Source organism: Rousettus aegyptiacus, unplaced genomic scaffold (assembly GCF_014176215.1).
Source record: "Rousettus aegyptiacus isolate mRouAeg1 unplaced genomic scaffold, mRouAeg1.p scaffold_m13_p_5, whole genome shotgun sequence".
NCBI classification, from domain to species: domain Eukaryota; kingdom Metazoa; phylum Chordata; class Mammalia; order Chiroptera; family Pteropodidae; genus Rousettus; species Rousettus aegyptiacus.
In genome coordinates, this window is record NW_023416308.1 from 34,482,117 (window position 1) to 34,506,722 (window position 24,606).

Sequence of the window (24,606 nt, forward strand, 5' to 3'; positions counted from 1 at the left end):
AATGTAGGCAGAATTTCTAAGGAATCTCTGCAACACTTCGTCCGTCCTTTATATTGCCTTATAGTCCCTTCCCTCCACGGTGCCCCATTGCAGGGGACGTATATATGCTAATGAACGATTCGTTATTTATATGAGATTCCAATTTAACCTGCTATTTTTATTTGCTAAAAAAGACTGAGCTTCTTTAGGCCAGAGTCTGTGTCTAATTAATTTTTAAGATCCTCATAGTTTCAGTGCGTTGCATAAATTAAGTGCTTTAAAAATGGTCATTGAGTGGATGGATGAATGAGCGAATGAAAGGAACAAATATTTCAAACTATAGACATAGTTAATTTGGAGAGTCAGAGAGAAAGAAACAAAGAAAAGAATATTAGAAATTTGACCCTGAAAACTTGCCAGAGAAAAGCGGGACAGTGGCTTTAAAAAGGAAAATGAGAGACACCTCTTCTGGTTAAAAATGGAATTCCACAACATTAAAAAAGAAACTTTAGTCATCTATTATTGCTAATAACAATGGATATGTATTGTTAAGTACTTACTTATGTAGGAGCACTTAGGTTATCTAGTTTACTATGTTATCTAACATCAAACCTTAGGAGATAGGTGTTACTGGCAATTTACAAATAAGGTAATTGAGGCTTAGGAGAATTATAGTAACTTGCCTGAAGTCGCTTAGCTTGTAAGTGCCGAATATTGGAGTCAAATACAGGTCAATCTAAATCCCAAGTCTCTGCCTTTAACCATTATGACATACTGCCTCTAAGGCAGTCATCAAAAAGCATGTTTGCAGAGGTGCTTTTTTAATGCAATTTAATTCATGTTTCTAAAGAATCAGTATCAACTAGTCTTTGAGAACTTTGGTGGTCCACACTGAAGTCCCTTGGAAGCTGCCAGGAATTTGTTCATCTTTTTAAAAATACATGTATGTAGTTTTTATAACAAAAATAAACAACACAGCTTGACATATATCCTTTCAGACATGCAAAGTTTTAAAATATGGAAGCTTTGTAATGATTCTACTAAAAAGCCACTGGAGATAGATTTGAAATGAGTAAGAGTGAGAATTCTATAGTGCAGTGCTTTCGGGTGTTGGTTCTGAAGTTGAGCAGCCTTTGTTCCAATCCTAGCTTTGCTACTTTCTAGCCCTGAGACCTGAGGTAGAAAATTTTCCTCTTTGTACCTTGGTTTCCCCACCAGTAAAGTAAAGATGATAATGGTTCCTATCTCAGAGAATTCTTGTGGTGAACATTAAAGAATACACAGGAAATAAAGACAGGCAGGTGTATCATAATGAGAAAAGCTGGGCTCGTATCCTGGCTCTATTCCTTACTGGCTGTGTGAGTCTGGGCAAGTGCTTAACTTCTTTGATCCTCAATGTTCCTATCTGGATTGTTATAAGGGATTAAAGATAACATGTGTAAAGTGCCTGACACAAAATAATCACTCACTAAAAGTTTGCTGTTTATCCATTATTGCAGCAGTGGAAGAATACTTATAGTTGAGCTCATGAATGAGATAAAATGATATAGGGAAGAAATGCTGATTCATCTATGCCCTAAGTCTGACATTTGGCATGGAAGAAATCCCTATAGAATTACAAGACTGGATTTGATTCTTGTTTCCGTTATATACTGGCCTAGAACTTTGGGTAAATTTTTTAAACTTGTCATCATTTTCTTCACCTACAAAATAAACACAAACACAGCAACTGCCCCAATTCTTGTACACATTTTTAAAAAGACATAATTCACAAGCCATAAAAATGTATCTATTCAAAGTGAACAATTCATCAGTTTTTAAGTTTCTTCACAGAGTTGTGCAGCCACCACCTCTATATGATTCCAGAATATTTTCACCACTCCAAAAAGCAAACACCACTTCCCATTCCTCTCTTCTCACACTTTTCTGTGTGAACATGTTTTTACTTTTCCTAGGTATATACCAGGGAGTGGAATTGTTGGATCATAGGCAACTTTAACTTATTGAGGACCTGCCAAACTATTTCCCCAAGTTATTTTCCTAAGTAGCTGCACTATTTTACATTCCCACCATCAGTATGTAAAGGTTCTAATTTCCCTACATTCTTACCAACATTGCTACTACAGCCATCCTAGTGGGTGTGAAGTGGTATCTTGATTTTGATTTGCATTTCTCTAAGGACTAAGGATGTTGAGCATCTTTTATATACTTATTAGTCTTTTATATATTCTCTGGAGAAATGTCTATTTTGTTCATTTTTAAATTGGATTGTCTATTATTGAGCTGCAAGACTTGTTTGTACTCTAGATATTAGTTCCTTATGCACACAGGATTATTTTGTATATTAAATGATATAGTGGCTGTGGGAGCTTTATAAACTGCAAGAGATGTCATAAATTAAAGAAGGGCACTGACAAAATATAAAGAGACAGAGCACGGATCCGCGGCTAGAGGAAAGCCCCATACCTCCTGATCCAAGCCTCCTTCTAAGCCTTATATGCACAATTTCCCCACCCCACGGGGCCCCGCCTTCCGCCCTTTGACCCACGCAGTTTCCGGTTGGAGACGTGGCTCAGGGCCGCCATCTTGGCCAGAGGCAAAGCGGCAGCGGCTCCTGTCGGGGGGCAGCAGGTCCAGAGCTCCTGGTATTTCCCTTTCCCTGACCCCACCCTAGCCCCAGTGGATCCGAGCGTGGGTGCGCCCCACTACCGCCCTCGCCATGGTAAGATCCGAGCCTAACTCCCGGGTTCAGCTTTGCTGGTCCGTTCTCCCGGCCGGTGGGCCTGGTGTTGGGGCCAGAGAAGTACCTCTCCGAGGGCCTGGAGCCCGGCGCTTCCCTCAGGGCTGGGGGAACATCCTGTGCCCGACCTCTCGGGAGATCCAAGGGGCCTGAGTCCAGTTACTCTGTCGTCGCGCCCACAGCCTTTCCCCTCAGCCCCCAACGGGCACCCTCCTCTGCTGAGACCCAGGCCCCGTAACGGGTCGTGTTTTTGCTCTGTGAGAACCTCGTAGTGGTGTCACTTGGACCCCACGCTGATGCCCTCGACGCAGAAGTCCAGCCTGTTCTTGGGCGCCTAGGCTCAGCAGCCTGGACTTCTCTTCCAGGATTCTTACTCCTCTCTTAATAGCTTGCTTCCCCATCCCCACTTTGGTAGGCCATTAATGTTCGATATCCAAATCCATTGGTGTTCAGGACTTCTTTTGTTCGTTTTAAAGGAAGTGTAGAACAGGAAGGAGTAACTTCTAACACTTAATTTGTAGACCCTAGTGTCCCTGAACTTACTTGTGTCCCTAGCTGTATAGAGCTTTGAGAAATTGAGTTGTGAAGAGCACAGGCTTTCTGTCTTCGAGAAACTTACGGTTCCGGTGAAGTAAAATATGTATGTGGCATGTTATTGTAAGAAGGGGTTATACTCTGGGTCCTGTTAACATGCTATTTGTGTTCTCATCTGTTGTAGAGTTGGGAAAAATTAATGTAGGTTAGGATGGGACAAAACAGTGCTTACTCCACTACATCTTACTTTATCACCGCAGTTTGTGGATATTTATGAAGTAGAAATTCTTTGGTTCCAAACGAGCGAATAATTTATTTTTTAGAGCACTTTATGCTCTTCAGTCTTTTGAAGGAAGTTTTTCTTTTTCTTTTTTTATCCACTTGTTGTTAGTAGATTATTTGATTTAAAGCATCTTCCTACACCCTTGAGAGATGACAGTGTAATCTGGTGTTGATCATATTAAGTTCTGTTGACAAACTTTTACATGAGAACTTGCGTAGTGGGGGATTTATGCTTGGGCTTTTAAACACCGAAAGGTTTGGTTTTTGTTCTTCCCAGCTCCAGGTATATAAACTGCATCAAGCAAGTTTGTCTCCTAAAACTTTAATGTTGGAGAGAAAATTTCCCCAAACCACTTTTTTCCAGTTTTACTAGGAGTTTTAATTTTTGAATAGTGATTTTTAAACTTTCACTTTTACATCCTGATTGTATTTTTAGTGCATTTTAGAGCATATTATAATATTAATAGCAAAATTATATAACCCAAATATAGATAATCTTTAAAAAAAGATGTGAAAAGTTCTTGGAACTTAGTACAGTAAGTCCTCAGTGCCATCAATAGGGTCTGTGACTTAAAGCAAATGACATAAGGAAACCAGTTTTACCTAAGCTAATTGATGTAAACAACAGTTCTCATGGTATCTCATCATCCTTATAGTGACATGATCTTGAGTGAAACAATGTTATTGAGGACTTGATATATTTTTAATTCATTGATAAGCAAGGATTGGTAAAGTTCTAAGTGTTGAGTGATAAACATAGGAATTTTTGCATGTTATTTGGACACGTGTATAAGCATACAGTTGTGTCATGTTTAAATATGCATATGTTTCTGAATTACTTGGGACTTGACATGATTCAGATACAGATTTGTGTATTCTGGAGAACCTCTTAAATACATTCTGCTCTTGAGTCTTAAGACATTAAGTATTCTGTGTAATATGTTTAGGTCTTATTCCTTTACGAAGATATCCCTGGATAGTAAAAATGTCCAAATAGGGTGACATTTTGTAAGATTTTTGGATCTAAAAGTTGTTTCATAACTTCTGAAAGTTAATTTTTTTCTCAACATTTTATTTTAAAATTTCAAACGTCCAGAAAAGTCGAAAGAATTCCCATATAATCACCAACTAGAGTCTATAATTAACTTTTCACTATACTTGTTTTATCACGTTTAATCATTCATTCGTCTATACATCTTTTTTTAATGCCCTTCAGAATAAGTTGCAGATATCGGTCCATAAATAAATTTCCTGTGACTTTTGTTACTGAAGTTAGTACCAAAAAAACCTATTCTTCGAAGTCCTAGTAGGGAAATAAATGAACAAATAGCTTATGATGACTTTGTTATAAAATAAAGTACAAAAAAAGGGCATCTTGATTTTTTTTTTTTTTTAGTTTTCTCCAAATCAGAACATGTGCTTATTTTCTTAACATTAGTCAAGTATTATAGTCAGTTTTTTTCTTAGTAAACTTACATTTGAATAAGCTTGATATTAAGTCTCACGGTAACAACAGTCTGTAAAATCTTGCATATCTACAGTGTTGTTCTTATTAAGTGTAGGCAATGAGTAAACTTACTGTAGTGGCCACATTAAATATAAATGATCACATTCAGTTCCCAGAAGTTATTAGTTATTAGAAAGTTAGTATTGGGTTTGTATGGCTGACCTATAAATGATGGAGAAAAAAACCAATCCTAATAATAATCCAATTAGGGGATTATTATTATTGCTTCCTCCTTCTTCCTTTTTATATACAATACAGCAACTGTGTAGCTATTGTATTTTCTTTTTTTTTTTTTTTTTAAGTTTATTGGGGTAAGATTGGTTAACACGATTACATAATTTTCAGGTGTATATTATAATTTGACATTATATTCTTTATATGTCTTTTTGATTTTTCGATTGCTTTTCGAGAGGATAGCAAAGAATGAAAATTATTTTCTTGAGTTTCCATTGATTTGCCATCTAGTCTCCAAATAGGAAGTTGCTTACAGAAACTGAGAATGATGTCCTTTTAGTTTTACTGTACAGCTTTTGTTTTAGTGCAGGAACTTGTAATGAGCTTAAAACTCTCACTGAGTAACTTCAAGTTTTAGGTTTTGTATATGATCTGGATTTTATTTTAATTTTCCCTCTGATTTTATCTGTAATTCATGCAAACAAGAAAGACAAAATGGTCTTCTATGCCAGTTGTAGAAACTAGTTTAATATCATGAATTATGAAGGAGAAAGTGATTACTTAATTCTGGAAGTGAGAAATACTGAAGCACTTAGTGCATAGGGGTTGGAGGATGCCCTTGACTTTTTTCTTTAGGAAAGTGTGCATATTTATGCTCAATTACTACCTGTTATTCTTGGACCACTATCATGAGTGAGAGCGAAAGGATGATAGGCAGCTCTCTATCTCACACACATATTTTAATTTACACACATTATTTGGTTAGGCACTTCACTTTCTAGCGGCTTAATATTAACATAAAATGTGTGGTTCCAAAGTAGTTACTACTGGAGCAGTGGGTGTAAAATGGAGGTATTATACATTTTCTGTTGCTGTAAAGTTTCAAATGCTTAGACTTATAGAATCTTAAAGATGCAAAGACACTTTAGATTTCATATAAACCTCTAATTTCTGGATATTTTAAGAAGCAGTTAAGTGACTTATTCAAGGTTATATAATTAGTGACGGAGGTAGAACAGAAACCTAATCTTCCAGGTTTCTTTTACTTGTGGAACTTTCTGATCCATGTAGTTAAATCTGGGTAGGAGAGAGTCCATTTATTTAACACGAAAACAAAACAGTATACTCAAATCATTGTAAGTCCTATTAGAGAAAATTTGTTTGACACAGCTCCACTTACTGGGGTTTTCTTCCTTCCTTCCTTCCTTCCTTCCTTCCTTCCTCCCTCCCTCCCTCCCTCCCTCCCTCTCTCTAACTTCTGGGCCCTAGGTGGTTATATCGGTAAAACAATCAAAGGCTCCTGAAAGTTCCTTAGAATTGTAAATGTTCTTTTCTAAAAATATAAACAATAAATAAATAAAACAACTTTATGAAAATCATATGTATTTAACCTTCCCCAAAGAAAATCAGATCAAATTACAGGAGGAAAAATTAACTTTTAGTGTGTACTATGTACATTTTTATAGTGTGTACTAATTTTAATAATTGTTTAACTTCAGTAAGCATTGATGTGAAAAGCTTTATTCTTTAAAGCATTGAAGAAAATGAATATTATTTAGGATAGATTAAATTTATCTTGTTTAGAGGTAACCATACCTGCCAGCCATGTTAATAACTGTGTGTTCATTAACATGAATAACACAGTGAATCGAAACCTGTGTTGCCTTCGCAGACCCAGTGATTGTGGTGTGTGGTGTCTTCAGTGTTTCAAACCTTAGTCATACTTAGTATGGGGCACTTTGGTACTACTGAACTAAAGCCTTATTTTGCTTGTATCTGGGTAATGGAATGAATTAGAGAGTCTGAGTTTTCCTGCTTGGGACCTGCATATCCTCTTTACATATTTGCATCCCTGGATCCATCACAGCTTAATTTAAATACTGTTTCTTCCATCAAGTCATCCCTGATCTTACCAGCTAGGAGTAATCTCTTCTCTGAATTCCCATAGCACATTACTTAACACTTACCTAGTATTATCGTTATTTATGTTTGTGTCTTATCCCTACTAGGCTTTTTTTTTTTTCTTTGAAGTATAACTGACACATAATATTAGTTTCAGGTGTACAATATACTGATTCTATATATATTGGGAAATGATCATAATAAATTATAAAATTTAATTATATATACATGTCTTATGTGAAAGTTCTAGAAAACTGGTGAACCTAGTGATGACGATGATGTTAAGAATTTGGATGTTGTTTCATGAATATAAGAATGGAAAACAATTTCTCAATTAAAAGTTTAGTTTTTTGTTGTTTAACACTTTTTAAATTGATATATGATATTACTACTTTTTGAAATTTTGTCTCATCATAAAAGTCATTTGTATAACTTTAGGTTGGTTGATTTTAAAAAAATATATTTATAACTGACATTCAGCATATGAAATGTGACTTTTGATCCTTGGGATAGTTAATATATTGAATGACCCTTTATTATTACATGCAAAAGTAGCACAGTTTGACATTGAGGATAGTGTTTACTCCACACAACTCATTTAGTTATTCAACATAAAGAAAATGAGAGATCGCCTTTAATATGCAAGACCTAACAGGATTTGAATCTGTACAACTCTTTCTAAGGTAAGTATTCCTTATTTAAAAAATATTTTTAATCGATATTATATCACACCTTAAAAATTATCAATAATTTCTTAATATCATTAGCTAACTAACTGTTCACAGTTCAGATTTTCCCAGCTGTCTTAAAATGTTTTTTTATAGTTGTTTGAATCAGAATTCAAGTAAGATTATACATTGTAATTGGTTGACATTATATTGAGTCTCTTTTAATCTATGAGCTTGCCCCCTCCATTCCTTTTTTTTTTTAATTGAAAGAAAATTCACATACCATAAAATTTAGCCTTTTATACAATTCAGTAATTTTTTTAGTATATTCACAAAGTTGTGCAACCATTACCACTATCTAGGCTTAGAACATTTTCATAACCCCAAAAGAAACCCTATACTCGTTAGTAATCACTCCCTACTTCCCCTCTCTGCCTCTGTCTCTGTGAATATGCCTATTCTGGATATTTCATATAAATGGAATCATATAAGATGTAAGGTTTCTTTCACTTAGCATAATATTTTCAATTTTCATGTAGCACATTTTTTTTACTTTTTATGGCTGAATAATATTCCATTTTAGGCTGTATCACGTTTTCTTTATCCATTAATCAGTTGATGGACATTTGGGTTTTCACTTATTAGGTATTATGAATAAGGCTGCTATGAGCACGCATGTGCAAGTTTTATGTGGCACAGCTTCTTTCTGAGGGATAATTTGGGGGCAAAAAAATTATCATATGTGGCATATAAACCTTTAGTGAACCAGTACAGAGACTTACCTGCTTGTCATTGGTAAGCCGAAGCAGCAACTACATTTTTCTTTTAGTTTTTTCTTTTTTTTTTTTTGCCAGAAATATGTAGATGGTTGAAATGTGAACCTCTTATATAATAAAAATGAATGTGAAATCAAATTTCTTAAGTACATTTGGTTTTAGTCTTCTAAACATCCTCTTGCCTGGTGATAATTTGGGGTCAGTTTCTTCTCTTTAGGGATTAGATATTACCTTGTCCTTATTTAAATAAATCTTTTTTTTGTTTCCTCACACCATTAATTTAAAGTTAAAAACATGGAATAATCGCAATGTACACTTTAAATATTTTAGAATTTTATTTCAGTTATACCTTGATAGAACTGAATTAAAGAAATAAAATTCTATAGCTAACAAAAAGTTAAAGACATGGAGTGAAGGATATCTTTCAAGAGATAAGGATCATAACTATTTTACATTTTTATTCTTTTTTCAGGATCCTTTACTACCCTCAGTAAATCTTCTTGCTTCATACCTAGGTGATGACAAAAACCTCCCAAGTAGTTGATGATGGTGAAAGATACATATCTTAAGTACAAAACTATTTTTAAAAGATTATAAATATTTAGGGGAAAGTGATTTTTTGGACTTTTAAGCTAGCTTACTTGCCGTTCTTAATCAACTGATAACTTTTATGCTTTATACATCCTCGTATGTCTAAAATATTTTCTGATCTTTTTTAAAGGAACTAATTTACAAAACAAAATTTTCCCTAAGAGTATTTACTTATGATTTAGGACTATTCTATTTTTAGCTGTTTTTAATTCTGTACAACATAAAAAATAACTCCAAGCTGGGATAATTAAATTAAGTTTTAATGTAGAGTGGATAGAATCAGAAACATAAATAGAATTGTATTGCTCCCTTAAATCTGCTTCTTTCTCAACTTGCAGTTGCTTGGGAAGTAGAGCAATTGATAGCATTATCTCTTAAGAGTTCAGATGAGAAAATCTGTCCCGTGTTCACAGGAGGTAAATCAGTGGGTGAAATGAAAATCTGTTGAGCAGAGGGAAATTATTTGTGCAAGATATAGATCAAACACTTTTCCAATATAAGTTATTTTTACCTAGCTGTTTGGAAATAAACATGATGGTAATTATCTCCCAAATACCCTAATTACCCTAATTCTTGATGTATAAGAACATCGTGTTCTCCTTTGATTATTATTAAACTATATTGATATATTGAAACTATAAGAATATTTATCTGAATTAACTAACTAGTTTTTTTTCAGACTGCTCACTTGTACAAGACAGATTTCTGTAAAGCTGAGAAGCCTAACCAGTAGAATATTTCAGTGGTTGTATCCTAGCATTGAGGCTTCATCTAAAAGTCATAGTGTTTTTGTTACTTATATTTGTGAATTCTTCCGTTCCTTCACTGAAAAGACTTAAGACTGTACATAATTTTCTTACTCCCCTACTAATGGCATTTGTGGTCTTCTCATAAATGAAATGCCAGACTCCGAAAAAAAGCCGTTGGTCTTGATCGTTGCCCATTGTCAAAACCTTTGTGAAACACTGAGTCATTAGTTTTTCATTTTACAAATTGTTTACGTATCTGGATAGTGTGGGATGGGAAAGTTAAAGAATAGGAGGTACATTTAAACTCACTAGATTGGTTCCATGTTCTAGGTAAATATGAAAGCAATGGTCAGAGTCTTCTTACAGACCTTTAATCTTCTGATAAGACCTCTGTTTTAGCTGTAGAAATTTCTCTTTTTCGAAAAAGTTTATCTTTATCAGCCTGTCAATGCAGAGAGCAACCTAGTTCTGAGTTACATCGATAATATATATGTAGACTTGGAAAAAAACATTTATTTACTGACTTTTCTTTAGGTAATTTATTGAAAGATAGGAATAAATGCCTTCATTTTCCTCTAGTTTTATCTTACGAATTGCATACTATAAACAATGAAGTAGAGTTTAAAAGTCATTCTAATAGTCATGTCACTAAATAACTGAGTATGTCATTCAGTGGAAGATCTGAGAATGTTGAGAAAACCAATGTGAAGAAATAATTCATTAGTACTTATTCATACATATGTTCCTGGCAGGTGCTGTTGGCAGCAGCGGTCTGCACAAAAGCAGGAAAGGCTATTGTTTCTCGACAATTCGTGGAGATGACCCGAACTCGGATTGAGGGCTTGTTAGCAGCTTTTCCAAAGCTCATGAACACTGGAAAGCAACATACATTTGTCGAAACAGAGAGTGTAAGATACGTCTACCAGCCTATGGAGAAACTGTACATGGTACTGATCACTACCAAAAACAGCAACATCTTAGAAGATCTAGAGACCCTAAGGCTCTTCTCAAGAGTGGTAAGAGTCCTTCTGTGTTAGCAGGTTAAAGTTTGCTTTAAAATTTCTGTGCAAAACGATTTTTACTTAAAGCAGCTGATGCTTATCAGTTTGCATGTTTCATGTTCTGCCCACCTCCATCCCCACCCCAGCAGCTTATTGCCACAGCTCTTTATTCATTCAGCAGACATTTACTGGATGTCCTCCTACGCCGGAAGTATCCCAGAAGAGAATATTGGAACTGCCCTTTTGTTTCCTAGTTCTTAAGCAGTTATATTAATTTGCTTTTGTGGTTCTGACACTTGTTTGGCTGAATTCTTAGGTAATATACTTTAGATAAGATTTGTTGATATAGACACACACACACAAAGACTTTATGGTAAAGTCTTGCTTAAAATAGTGTAGAGGGAGCTAAGAAAGGAATTTGGGTTTATTGAAATTTGTGTTCTTTAAAGGGTAAGATTTGAAAAACATTAACTGCTGATAAATCTTTCTTTTCCATTGCCGTTCATGATTAGATCCCTGAATATTGCCGAGCCTTAGAGGAGAATGAAATATCTGAGCACTGTTTTGATTTGATTTTTGCTTTTGATGAAATTGTCGCCCTGGGATACCGGGAGAATGTTAATCTGGCACAGATCAGAACCTTCACAGAAATGGATTCTCATGAGGAGAAGGTGTTCAGAGCAGTTAGAGAGGTAAATTTCTTCTCTGGGACTACCAAATTGTATGTCTTTCTTTTCATCTTCACTGTCCGATTTTTCTGTTTTTAATTGCTGTCATAGACTATACTCAAAACCACATTCATGTATTTGTTTTTTTTTTAATAGACTCAAGAACGCGAAGCCAAGGCTGAGATGCGGCGTAAAGCAAAGGAATTACAACAGGCCCGAAGAGATGCAGAGAGACAGGGCAAAAAAGCACCAGGATTTGGGGGATTTGGAAGTTCTACAGTCTCTGGGGGCAGCACAGCTGCCATGATAACAGACACCATCATCGAAACTGATAAACCAAAAGTGGCACCTGCACCAACCAGGTATAATTCAGCGTATCACCAGTAGCCCTAGAATGGCAGATGAAGGCTGTATGTGTGTATCTTTGGAGTGATAACTGATTTTTAGGCAAGCTGTAAATAATGATGACTTGATAAAATAAAATGTAATATTGAATTTGGCTCCATAATATGGAGAAAAGGAGAAATCTGAATGTGGTGTTTTTGTGTGTGTGTGTAAAAGAGTTCTTTTATAAATTATACCATGACCTCAGTTTCATGAGAGTTGCCTTATTTCAGGTGTGGAGAAGATGTTTACCTGTTTATGGAACATGGATTTTTAATCTTGGTGTTCATGAATGGATTTCAGGGAGAATTTACCACTACCTGCAATTATATGTAAATGTTTGTAGACAGGTATATTTATCTAGATGGAAGATACAAAGTTGTCATCAGATCATGCATGCTTATAAAAGTATACCTTTAGTCTTTGGGTACTTGAAGCTTACATGTTAATAGTGACCCAGCTGCCAATTTGAACAAGGAATAGTCTAGTTGTCCATCAAATGCTAAGACACTTAGGTTTTTCCCTTGTGAGGTCTTCACATTCCTCTTAAAGAACAGCTTCAGGGAAAGCGTCAATGATATGAGGTTATTAATTAATGTGTGGGTTGTTTTTTTAAACGTGTATATTTTTTCTAACTTTGTATTCACTTAGGCCTTCAGGCCCAAGCAAAGCTTTGAAACTGGGAGCCAAAGGAAAGGAAGTCGATAACTTTGTGGACAAATTGAAATCTGAAGGTGAAACCATCATGTCCTCCAATATGGGCAAGCGTACTTCTGAAGCAACCAAAGTACATGCTCCACCCATTAACATGGAAAGGTAAGTAGTGACCTTTTCAGTAAGAAGAGACCACACATAATGTTTGAAGAGTTTTATTTCATTGCACCATAAATCCTTTTTGTGTCTTTTTAATTTTTCCAGATTTAAAAGACTTAGAGTATTTTCTAAGGTATTAACATGAAGTCCTTTTTTATTTTAACCATGATTAGGCGTTCTCAGCCATCTATTTTCAATGAGGTTTAGAACTTACCCTTTTATCAGCTCTGCTGACTATATTTAAAATGACTTGTCTTCATGTCTGTTGTGTGCCTTGACTCTTAAAATGAACTCGAATTAGAGAGCTAAAGCTGGCATGTCTTTTTCTCGTTAAACTTTTAAAGAGAACCAGTCTTTAGGAGAAAATTGACATTATCTTTTGCCTTTTAATTATTTGAACCCAGTATAGAATATTTTTATTTGTTTCTGATCTCAGGACTGTGGCGCTAATTGGTAACATTTTTAAGTGGTAGTTATCAAGTTCACATATTCTTGATTCACATTTCTTGTCTTGAAGCCCGTATCTTCTACTATTGCTGATGGTTTTGAGGGCAAATGAAAGATGAATCTAGGAGGATACCTCCTATCAAGTGTATACATAAAAGGAGTATTTTATATGTTCTGTTCTGTATGAGAAACAAGGTTACATTGGGATAAATTTCTTAGATGACTAAAAGCTCCTGTGCTATTCCTAGTGGTTGGCTTTGACTGAAACAGAGGATTGACACTATTTTTTAAAAATACTAGAGACCATCACATTAGAGAGGGCTTGAGACTTTTTTTTTTAATTTGTTAATTTTATTTTTGTAATTAATTTGTTTTTATGGTGACATTGGTTAATGAAAACCAATAAGTTTCAGCTGTACACTTTAAAAGTAAGGCATTTATATATTTACACTGTATGTTCACCTCCCATAGTTAGATTTCTTTGTCACCACATATTTGACCCCCTTCATCCTGTCTACCTTCCCTCTCCTTCCCTCCCCTCTGATCATCACTAGTCTATTCGTCCTGTTCACTTTTTTGCTTTTAGGTTTATATCCCACATATAAGTGGTAGCATGTGATTTTCAACTTTTTCTGTCTAGCTTATTTCGCTTAGCATGATTATCTTGAGGTCCATCCATGTTGTTGAAAATGGCAGTATTTCATCTCTTCTTTTGTGTCGTATATGTGTACCACATTGTATATGTGTACCACAGCTTCTTTAGCCAATCATCTATCATAGGACACTTAGGTTGATTTCATGTTGAGACTCTTTTCTAAAAAAAAATTCTGTGAAGCAAGAGTTCACAAGAGCAAACTCTTGTGAAGGTACCCTGCGTTGTCTTAAGATACACTCCTTTGTCGTCTTGAGTCTCTTCCTTTGTTTCTGGGAAGACTTAATGGTTGGAACAGAGAACAAAGTAGAATTCCAAAATATTCTTTTTAACCTCTGCATTTCACCCAGCTAACAATAGTTTTAGTAAAGAATGTGGATAAACTATAGTTAACAATTGCCCATAGCAGCAGCACTTTTAATTTTACTTATTACGTTATACATTCATATAGTTAAAAATTCAAAAGATTCAAAATGTATTACAGTAAGTCTTTCTTCCACTCAGCTAGACAAATTTCTCTTTAGAGGCAACTAGTATTGACTAGTTTTTGTATGTATCCTTATGAGGGGTATAGTGTATATAGAGATGAATAAAACCATTATATATATTCTGCTTTTCTCCTTTTTATACATAAATGGTACATACTAGACACATTTTCCAGTTGCTTTTTTCACTTAATTATTTTGAAGATAAGAATTTCCTTATTTGAAGTTATAGAGACATGACCTCTAAATTCAGTGCCTTGCCTTAGACTAGATCTTGTGCTACTTTAAAGGACATTATTAGGTCAAATCACAAAATTGGCATATGGATGGTAGATTAGATAAAACTACCAATGTAAATTTATGAAGTTAATAACAGTACTGTAGTTATGTAAGAGCATATCCATAGTCTTACAAAATTGTACTCTGAAGTGTTTAGGGGGAGAAGCCATAGATATATATTATCTGCTTCTAAAAGATTCAGGAAAAAAATCAAGTATGTAATATTTATAATGAATATGTAAATCTAAAATAAATGTGATAAAATGTTAACAGCAGTAAATGGTGTACATGTATTCCAGGTATAGTTGTAATTTTTAATATTTGAAATTATTTTCAAATAAAACCTTTTTCAATTGTACCCCTCCCCCCCCTTTTTTTTTTTACAACTTTATAGTATTTATTTTTGCAGATACACATTTATATATTTAAGCACTTCCCTAGTGATGGACATTTAAATTGTTTCCAATTTAAATGTTGCTATTCAATTTTGCTGTTACAAACAGTTCTTTGGTGAATAATTTACTACATTTTTCGCATAGGTGAGAATTTATAGGATGAGAGGAATTTAAGAATCAAAGGGTGGTGTAATACTTTAAATTTGATGTATATAGCAGGAGCACCTTAAAATAAGTCGTGGATGGCTAGTCACTATTAAACCCTAAAGAAGGGGAGTTATGGTTTCTACCTTTCTGAACAAATTTATTATTTTTTCTCTGTAGTGTGCACATGAAGATTGAGGAAAAAATCACACTAACCTGTGGACGAGATGGTGGTTTACAGAATATGGAGTTGCATGGAATGATCATGCTTAGGATCTCAGACGATAAATTTGGCCGAATTCGTCTTCATGTGGAAAATGAAGATAAGAAAGGGGTACAGCTACAGGTGTGTAATGACTTTTGATAAGGGGATATTAAGACTTATCTACCTAACATAGTCTTTCCCAACTATACTTACAAGTTGTATATCTAGTGCCATTCTAGATGCCTAGGAAAGAAGTTAATTTATTACATACAGTGGATGCCTTGAGGCGATAAGTCTCTTTCCCCAGGTGAGAGTAATTGATAGCAGCTGTGTTAAAACAGCCTTTTAATTTTGGAACTGAAGGAAAGATCCATACTCACTAACAAAGGTGCAGAGAGATGCTTATCTGTTATTGTTAATGCAAAGAGTAAAATAACTCATTTAGGATATTGCTTAAAATACAGTTTTTACAAAACAGTTTTTAAACTTAATAGGGAGGTATTTTATTAAAACAGGTTATGATACCAAATTTACTCTTTCTACTACTGTATAAATACAGTTATCAGTGCTTATTTTGTTAACTTGAAGGGCAGTATCTAATGGTGTATTTGAAAAGTGCATAAAATACTTACAAAATAAATATGTATGTCCCACCTGCCTGGATATGTATGTATGAGAGGTTCTTTATATTATTACAGTTCTTGTTACATTTTATTTAGATGATTGATTTTATATCTCTTGTCACAGGAACAGAAAGGTTTTTCAGGGAAGAATGCGTTTTTGTTTACTCCCCTCTCCTCCCCCCCCCCCCGCCCCCATAATCAGCACAAAGTTGTCTTTAGGAAGCAGTGCTTATATTATTTGACAGCAGCTTTGCTAGCTCTTAAAGTGTATGTATGTTACTATCCAAAAGTTACTTCTTTTCCTTTTTAAGAGATTTGTCCATTTTACTTGGCCTGAGTTTGAACAACTTTAGCACTCTGGGCAGAATTGCAACTAAACTTTCCACAGAACTTTTCCCTTCTCCTGCCTCTTCAGTGTAAAACCAGGACTACCATCTGACCCTAGTCTTCTACTTGGCAAGCTTGTCTCCCACCATGAGGCGGCTGCTTCTCCCTGTGAAGTATTTTTGGAAAGGACTTGGTTAAAGGTCTTTAACTTCTTCAATTACAAAATTAATTCGTTCACTTATGAACAAAATGGCTTAGAGTTGAATTTTTTTTTTTTTTTTAGCTATTTTTTAAACGTCTTGAGTCTTAAAACTCCTTAAAGAAGGGAAATCTTTCTTCAAAACAAAAAAGAATTGAAATTTTTTAGGTGCCCTGTTTGAGATGTTGTGATTATGGGCCTTAGAAGGCCAGAGGGAATTTATTTCCTGTCTTGTCATGTCAGCCTTAGAAGTTTTCTTTCTCTTTCATTTCAGACCCATCCAAATGTGGATAAAAAACTTTTCACTGCAGAATCTCTCATTGGCTTGAAGAATCCAGAGAAGTCATTTCCAGTCAACAGTGACGTAGGGGTGCTAAAGTGGAGACTACAAACCACAGAGGACTCTTTTATTCCACTGACAAGTAAGTGCTTCAAGCCTGTCCCACTAAGCTAGTCTGCATTGAGAACTAGAAATAGACCTGGCTTAAACCCTCTTCATTGCCATAGCAAAATTCTTGACAAAATGAGCTCCTACTGCATTTTGTATATTTTAATCATTAGCTTTAATTTTTAATAGCTTTAATGTTGAAACTGTTGCTTTTAATCGTTTACGTTAGTATGTTTAAGGCCCACAGCTGTCAGCTTTGATTTGCCATCTTAACTTTACTCTTTTTCTAATTTTCTAGTATGCCTGCTTTGCTTTTCTCCTCAGTTAATTGCTGGCCCTCAGAGAGTGGAAATGGCTGTGATGTCAACATAGAATATGAGCTACAAGAAGATAATTTAGAACTGAATGATGTGGTTATTACCATCCCACTCCCGTAAGTGGTGTTCCCCACATAATTTTTTCTGTATTGGGTTTATAGAATAAGTCTTTTGGAACTTGTTTTGGAGACAGCACTTAGCTGGTTATTCAGTCTAAGATATTCGCATCTTTAAAGGCCGTTTGTAAAAGAAGCCAGATACAAAAGGCTATGTGATTCCACTTATGACATTCTGAAAAGGTAACACTTTTAGAACAAAAATCTGGAAGAAGACATTTGACTATAGAGGGGCACAAGGGAACTTTTGGGGAAAACGGAAATGTTCTGTGACTGATTGTGATGGTACTTACATGATTACATACATTTGTCAAAATGCATTAAGCTGTATACCTTAAAAGGAGTGGAGTTTACTGACTTAAAAACTGAACCAGCCATTTGTAGTTCTAGAGAGGTTTTCAGATGTTGGTCCTTAGTTCGTTCATGTAGTAATGAAGATTTCCAGAAGGAAGAGCCACTTCTCAAGCTTTCTGTTTCATTTTGCATCTGTTAAAGAAATTGAGTCTGGCAGACTGGAGTTTTCTTTTTCATTTTGCTATCAAAACTTTCACCTAAAAATGAGAGTCTGTTTTCAAGGGAACTGTGAAATCTTGCTGAAACACAATATCTAATTACTTTCAGTAAATGTATTGAAGTATGATTAATATGCAATACACTACATGTATTTAAATTACAGTTTGGATGGGAGACCACCTAGGAAGACCAGGTACTATAGGTATAAAAAATAAAAAAATCAAGGATCGTAAGCTGACAAGGTCCTTACAATCTGTGAGGTCAACCAAGGGTTGCCTTGCCTTTAAGTTGTACAGTTTGCTTTGACATGTATATACCTCTGAAACCATAACCACAGTTAAGATAACAAAAATGTCCATCACCCTCAAAAGTTTAGTTCAAATAACTTTTTGTTTTGTGTTGAATGGCCTACTTTCTCAGATCCTCTGGAAATAACTCTACCTTAAGTTTATCTCCTCACTAGCATTTCCAGTGAGTGTGTACTATTATTACTTTACTAGTGAATCCCAGCTCCTCTCTTCTGCCTCTCAGCACCCCACCCCGACCCATGAACACATAGTTAAGTGTAATCTTAGTGTATCTTTACTGTTATATTGCTTAGTTATTGTTGCAGAGAAAATGGTACTAATTTATAGTTTTGTCCCTTTTTGATTATTCAGGCCTTCACATGGCCAGATCTGGTTTTAGTCATTTCCGTTTTTAAAAATATGCTTTATTATCAGTATCCCCCTTCATGGGATAACCAGTTTATTCTTCACAGCTTGTTTATTCTTTCAGAACAGTAGATGACTGCTTTGAACCATTGTAGGTCTTGGGCATTGATAACAGGTATAGGTTTTGTTTTGTCAAGATTTATTTTTTTAGACTATTTTTAGGATGCCACAATTTTTAGGTCTTTCCATCTACCCTATAATTGTGGTTTTGGTGGTTTCCTGTGTCTTAGTTCAATTTTGCAATAGTCTCCAGAAGACACCCTTCAGCAACATTTTACCATATTGTCTAGAACTGATCATATTAGAAATCAGAATCAGAATTGGAACAGAGCAAAGAGAAGAAGATATATACACTGAGACCATAAAATTGATAGGGAAGAGTTAGTTGCATTTTATCACCCTTAAAAGTTTTCTTTGTCTCCATTATTTACACTGCCCCTAATATAAGCATTGAATGTCACTAGTGAGTTAAACAATGATAAATTTAGAATATGTAGGAGTAGGTAATACTGCCTATCAGCCATGTGTGGGGATGCAAAGTACATTCTAACTAGTTCTTTAGCAGATCATGGACAACTGTGTCTGTCTGTGTGTCTCTTTTCTATCGTGTTCGCATTTTGTCAGGGGGTAATTGTGCTTTCACTTATCAAACATAAGTCCACTTCCTGGATTGTAAATCAGATACACTGGCATCAACTACAGTAAGTTTTGAAACATTTTTAAATCTTTTGAAAACATCCTCTCAAAAGCCTAAATTCACTCCATTCTGAATAACCACATAATGGTGTTTATAGTGTTCCCCCCCACACACACACACACTATTATCAACTTGCTCCCCCCTCCCCACTGTCACCTATAAAAAGAGCTACATTATATTAAAATTCCTTCTTGACATAGCAACAAACCACTGGTGCAGGATTTTTGGAAATATATCCCACTTCACACGTTTGTCATTCTCAGTCCCCTACTAGCTCCAGATCTAGTCCACATGTTGGAGCAGCCCATGGGCATATCTGCCTATTAACATATGATGTTTAAATCTGTGTGTTTACAAAGGAAATAAATAAGACCCTTAGCCAAGGTGCTAGGACTTTGATCCTTAAAGTTATTAGGGAGCCTAATTTTTTCTTAGACTGTATAAAAGTGGGTAGAACTTGAGCATAATCATACTTGGGGCTGATTTTCCTTGGCATTTCTTCCAGCTCTGTACAACTAACTTGACATGGATATTTCTCATGACAGATCTGGTGTTGGCGCACCAGTGATTGGTGAGATCGATGGCGAGTATCGACATGACAGTCGACGAAATACTTTGGAGTGGTGCCTGCCAGTGATTGATGCCAAAAATAAGAGTGGCAGCCTCGAGTTCAGCATTGCTGGGCAGCCCAATGACTTCTTTCCTGTTCAAGTCTCCTTCATCTCCAAAAAAAATTACTGTAACATACAGGTACCTCATTTTAATAGAGAGCCTATATGGGGAAAGCATTAAGACAGATGCCAGATAGACAGCATGACTTCATGGTCAGAGCAAAAAAAAAAAAAAAAAAGCAGAAAAGATAGTGTCCTCTCCCATTTCCATTGCTGACTTATTTATTGTATGATCTTGGTCAAATTCCTTACCTTTTTTACCTTAGTTTTCCTCTTTAGAGCAGACAAAGTAAAGACATTGAGTATGAATTTGTATAAAAGTACTTAAAGATTGTGCAAGATTTATATCTCTTAGTAGCCTGTTTTTTTAATAATCTCGTATATTTTAAAATCCATTTGCCAAAACATTCAACACATGGTTTTGTAATGCGTTTATAATGTCACTTGGTTTGAACCTAAGGAATGAAAGGAAGTGTTTTATTTGGAAGGTAAAATTACTATCCCAAAAAACTGATTCTAATACAGATGTATACAATTTGGAGATTATATATGTCACAGCTCCCCTTCATTAATACAGATAATCATGAAACAAATTTTTTGTAAAGCAATAGAAATTTGCGAACTTTTCTTTACGGTCATTATTTTTAACTCATTCTTTCTCCACTTTTTGAAATTGTATTACAAGGACCCAGTTTATATTGTTGTCTTCTTCTCTGACTCGTTGATTTGCTTATTACTCTGGCATTATCTTATCCTCCCAGATGGTCTCTGTCTCTCCTGTAAGCACTTGGGAAGTTATAATTTCCTCTGTTGGATGATTCCAAAGAGCAATGTGTTCTTGTATCCCATTACCCCCTCTCTCCCTTTCGCCCTCCCTTACCTCTCAGTTATTGGCATAACCCCATCAGTATTGAGAGCACATTGTTGAACCCAAGACATGGGATAGAAATGAGTACATTTTCCTGTTTGAGACCATTTGAGGAGTAGGACAGTATAATTGCTCTATCAAAACCTCATTAGAAAATATGAATTAATTGTTCCAGTATTGTGTTGGTACCATTACAGGTACCATTGTTACAGGTAATTCATTAGACCTTTTTATTATTAAAAAGACAAGATCTCATATCCTTTTCCTATATCCATTCATCTCTTCAGTCCTTTGCCAAGTTGTTTTTCTTTCAGGCCTGCTCCTCCACTTTAGAACATATCCAGCCATATCTAGAAAATAAGTATGATAGAGCGGCTTAGTTAGACTTTGAGAGCAAATCAAACAAATAATGTTGATGAGTTAAAATATTGCATTTTGGGTCAAAATGTTAATTGGTTAATTGATCATCGTGGTAGAATGTCTGTGAACTTCATCAGTTTAATAGGGCAGGGCCTGGGCAGTGACCACTCATTTGGACTTTTTACTTTATACCACACTACATCTCATCCCAACAGTTTTCTTTTCTGTATAGAAGGCTGGTTAATTATGGGGAAGAGTGATGCTATAAGCTATAATAATGAATTGAACTTTTTTTTTAGCGTTTCTGAGTTTTTTAATACTGCTTTTAGGAAATTTGATCTGTTGTGCACTGAGAACTTAGTCAACACCCCAGAGACTCACTTTCCTTTTGCTTTACCTTACTCTTTGTTTGTTTTCCTAGGTAACCAAAGTGACCCAGGTAGATGGGAACAGCCCTGTAAGGTTTTCCACAGAGACCACTTTCCTAGTGGATAAGTATGAAATCCTGTAATACCAAGACCAGGGAACCGAAAAGGAAAACTTCCAAATTAATAAAGAAGAAGCCACAGTAGCTGAAGAGTTTTCCAAATCCACAAGCCATTGGAGACCTTTTATTTCTGATATAATGCACGATTCTCGGCGCGCAAGGACCCTCAACTCACCCTCAGTGTTGCAGTGTCACAGAGACATTCTTTGGCAAAGAAATGACACAAACATAAAGGGAAAGGTTCCTGATTTCTTTGGCAGATTTTACTGGCCAGCAGGAAAGCAAGCTCTCTAGAGAATGATGCCCCAGTTAAACACCTTTTCTGCCTTCACCTACGGTGTTCCTTTATTTTAATCCCTAAATATAGTTATGTTTCATACTTTGTTTTTTAAAAGTTTTCTCAGCAGATGATATTAATCTTTCATACTACTTTTCTTTACCTTTAGTTTTTTTTTTCTTTCTTTCTTTCTTTCTTTCTTTACATTTAATCAAGCCCTGGGATCATCTCTATATAGGCAGGTCTAGGAGTTGAAAGATAAGGATATCTCATGTCCTTTTCCTATATCCATTCATCTCTTTAGTCCTTCACCAAGTTGTTTTTCTTTCAGGCCTGCTCCTCCACTTTAGAACAATACTATGAATCCCACTTGTGTCAATATCAAAGACAGCTGAGAAACAGCTTTCAAATGGCACAGCCCCCACTTAAAGATGTCTGGGAGGAGAATGATTTTGTCCAGTTAGGGATTTCTCATCCACAGGTAATCATGTCTGCTGGTGGTGCTACCAGGCTTCCAGTTCTTCACATTTTGGGTACTTCAGGTAAAACATAATAGCTCACAGTCTGTAATCCATCCATTCACATTCCTCAGATTCACCACCTCCTTCTTGCTATTGTTTATGTTACCAGTCCTTTTTTTTTTTTTTTTTTTTCCTAGCAGAGACAAGGTTATGATTTTGGAGGCTATAGGTTCAGTGAGTCGTAGTGCCAATCCTGTTGGCCCTATACTATTAGGGAGACTCCATTTCCACCACCAGGTTTTTAGCATTTCAAGAGGCAAGTAATTAATTATGTCGAGATGTGTGAGATTGCTGATATGTACTCCTGTTTCTTTCTTGCCTGCCTAGCATTTTATCACCAGCCTGTCTATCTCTGTTTCTGAAATCCTTCCTTTTCCTCCCCTAAGGCTTTTCTATTGAGTGTCATCATGTAGTGATTGTTTCTTAGCCCCATCTCCGTTACTTTTTCAGTGGAGAAGAATACATCAACCAGCCCAGCATTGGCTTTTAACCCAGTATTGCACTCAGTGAGGTAGGTGGAATTGCTGCCAGGCTGCAGCCACAAGGCAGGAAGAAGAGGTGGATGACTCTAGATGAATTCTACACTTCAGTGGGAGTACCACTCCCATACTGAACAACATTGGCCTTCCCCATGAAGAGTATGCTGTCCTTAAGCAAAGCAGTCACACACAAATGGCCATGGATAGAATTGTTTGCCAAAGAAATTTCCGGCCTTTCCTTTTCCCTTAACTGCATCAGGGAAGAACCTTTATCTCTAGCTTGGTTTCCACATGAGGTTTTTTGAGGAGGGGAACTGGGACAAGAAATCTGTCATGTAGTTAAATAGGAAAGAAATCTTATTAATTCAGTTTTGTTTGAGAGTTGCTTGTCCATATGATTTTTTAAAAGTCTAGTTTCACAAAAACTTTTTTTTCTGAAATTACTTTTGGGGTAATATTTAAAATGAGAGACGTTTTGTAACCCTGTAAAATACATAGGGAATATAACATTCCACTGTACACAAAGAAGTCAAATTCTTTAATCAAATAAAGAGTATTATAAAATGAATGCTTATTAGACTCTTGACTGTCTCATATTCTGTTGTCTCCTTGCTGATTCAGGATAATGTAATAAGATCTCAGATCAAAAATTAATGATATGTATTTTTTAAGAGAAAATAATCTCGAGTATTCATTGCCTTTTCCCCTATTACACGTATTGTGCTTCCTTCTGTATTTTTCTACATTTGAGCATACGCATACACATGTGCTTATGACAGCTTTTGAATTTAATGGTACTTAATTTGTCAGGGGCAGTTGTAGAAGAAAACCGAGGCTTCATCTTCAAATAACAATGGTTTGTGATATATTAGAGCATTTGCTTCCCCGTTAGATAAACAGTGGTAAGCTATCCAGGGATGAGTGATTACCTTGGGAGTAGTTAATTCCCTCAGAACAAGATGCTGCTTTACTTTTTATTTAACTTGAGAACTATTGAACATCAACAAATTAGAAGGCAAATAATTCTAATGAATAAGCATCTGAGAATTAAATATTTTAATGGTGAAAGCCAAGATTTTGAGGGTTTTTTTCTTAAGAGAAGTAGAAAGTAGCTGGTGTAATGTTGCTGAACTGTGACTTGGCTCTCTGAAACTGTAACCTTAATCCGATGAAATGCACACCAAAACCATGCCACACACTCTGGCAGCTAATCCCTCCATAGCATCGAGTGGACTTTTTGTTGGCCTCTTGTGAAGGAGGCTAACAATAAGATCTGACAAAGTATTCTGTGGTTCCTCCTATGGTTTTAATTCCACATAGAGGAGGCAGTGAGCACAACTCTGTGGTCAGGAGTTCTTTTTTTAAAAAATCTGTCAAGTTTCAAACCCAAAATTACCTATGCATCTCTGACGGGAAACTTTGCCTGCCAATTAATTTAAAATTATTCACACTGGGTAGTACCTGAGAGATTTCCATGATGACCTTTCTTAAAAGTTAACATCTGGTAGGGCTCATTGGAGGAAATAGGAGAAAAAGGGAGTCCCCATCAAAAAAATTACAAAATTTAACTAGACGCAATGGCTGTACCATCTTACAAAGCCTCTTTTTGAAAGGTAGAGAAGTGTTAACTAGTGATACTTAACATGGGTCTCGGTGAAGACGAGGCTTCTGTCTT

General features: G+C 35.6%; 1 protein-coding gene across 1 annotated transcript; it reads left to right on the forward strand.

The window, feature by feature from the left end:
- The first annotated feature begins 2,545 nt into the window (after positions 1-2,545).
- Positions 2,546-23,499, forward strand: ARCN1 (archain 1). Its single transcript, XM_016139301.2, has 10 exons — positions 2,546-2,701; positions 10,655-10,918; positions 11,416-11,595; positions 11,728-11,933; positions 12,607-12,771; positions 15,351-15,516; positions 16,799-16,946; positions 17,237-17,345; positions 19,814-20,018; positions 21,589-23,499. Exons 1-10 carry the CDS (start codon positions 2,699-2,701, stop codon positions 21,676-21,678), a joined length of 1,536 nt encoding a protein of 511 aa, XP_015994787.2. The 5' UTR covers positions 2,546-2,698; the 3' UTR covers positions 21,679-23,499.
- The last annotated feature ends 1,107 nt before the right edge of the window (positions 23,500-24,606 follow it).

What these genes read in the sequence shown, in the direction of transcription:
- ARCN1 (XM_016139301.2), top strand. An exon ending in TAAGGCTCTTCTCAAGAGTG is followed by an intron (nt 10,919 to 11,415) that starts GTAAGAGTCCTT and finishes GTTCATGATTAG; the next exon opens with ATCCCTGAATATTGCCGAGC. An exon ending in CCACCCATTAACATGGAAAG is followed by an intron (nt 12,772 to 15,350) that starts GTAAGTAGTGAC and finishes TTTTCTCTGTAG; the next exon opens with TGTGCACATGAAGATTGAGG.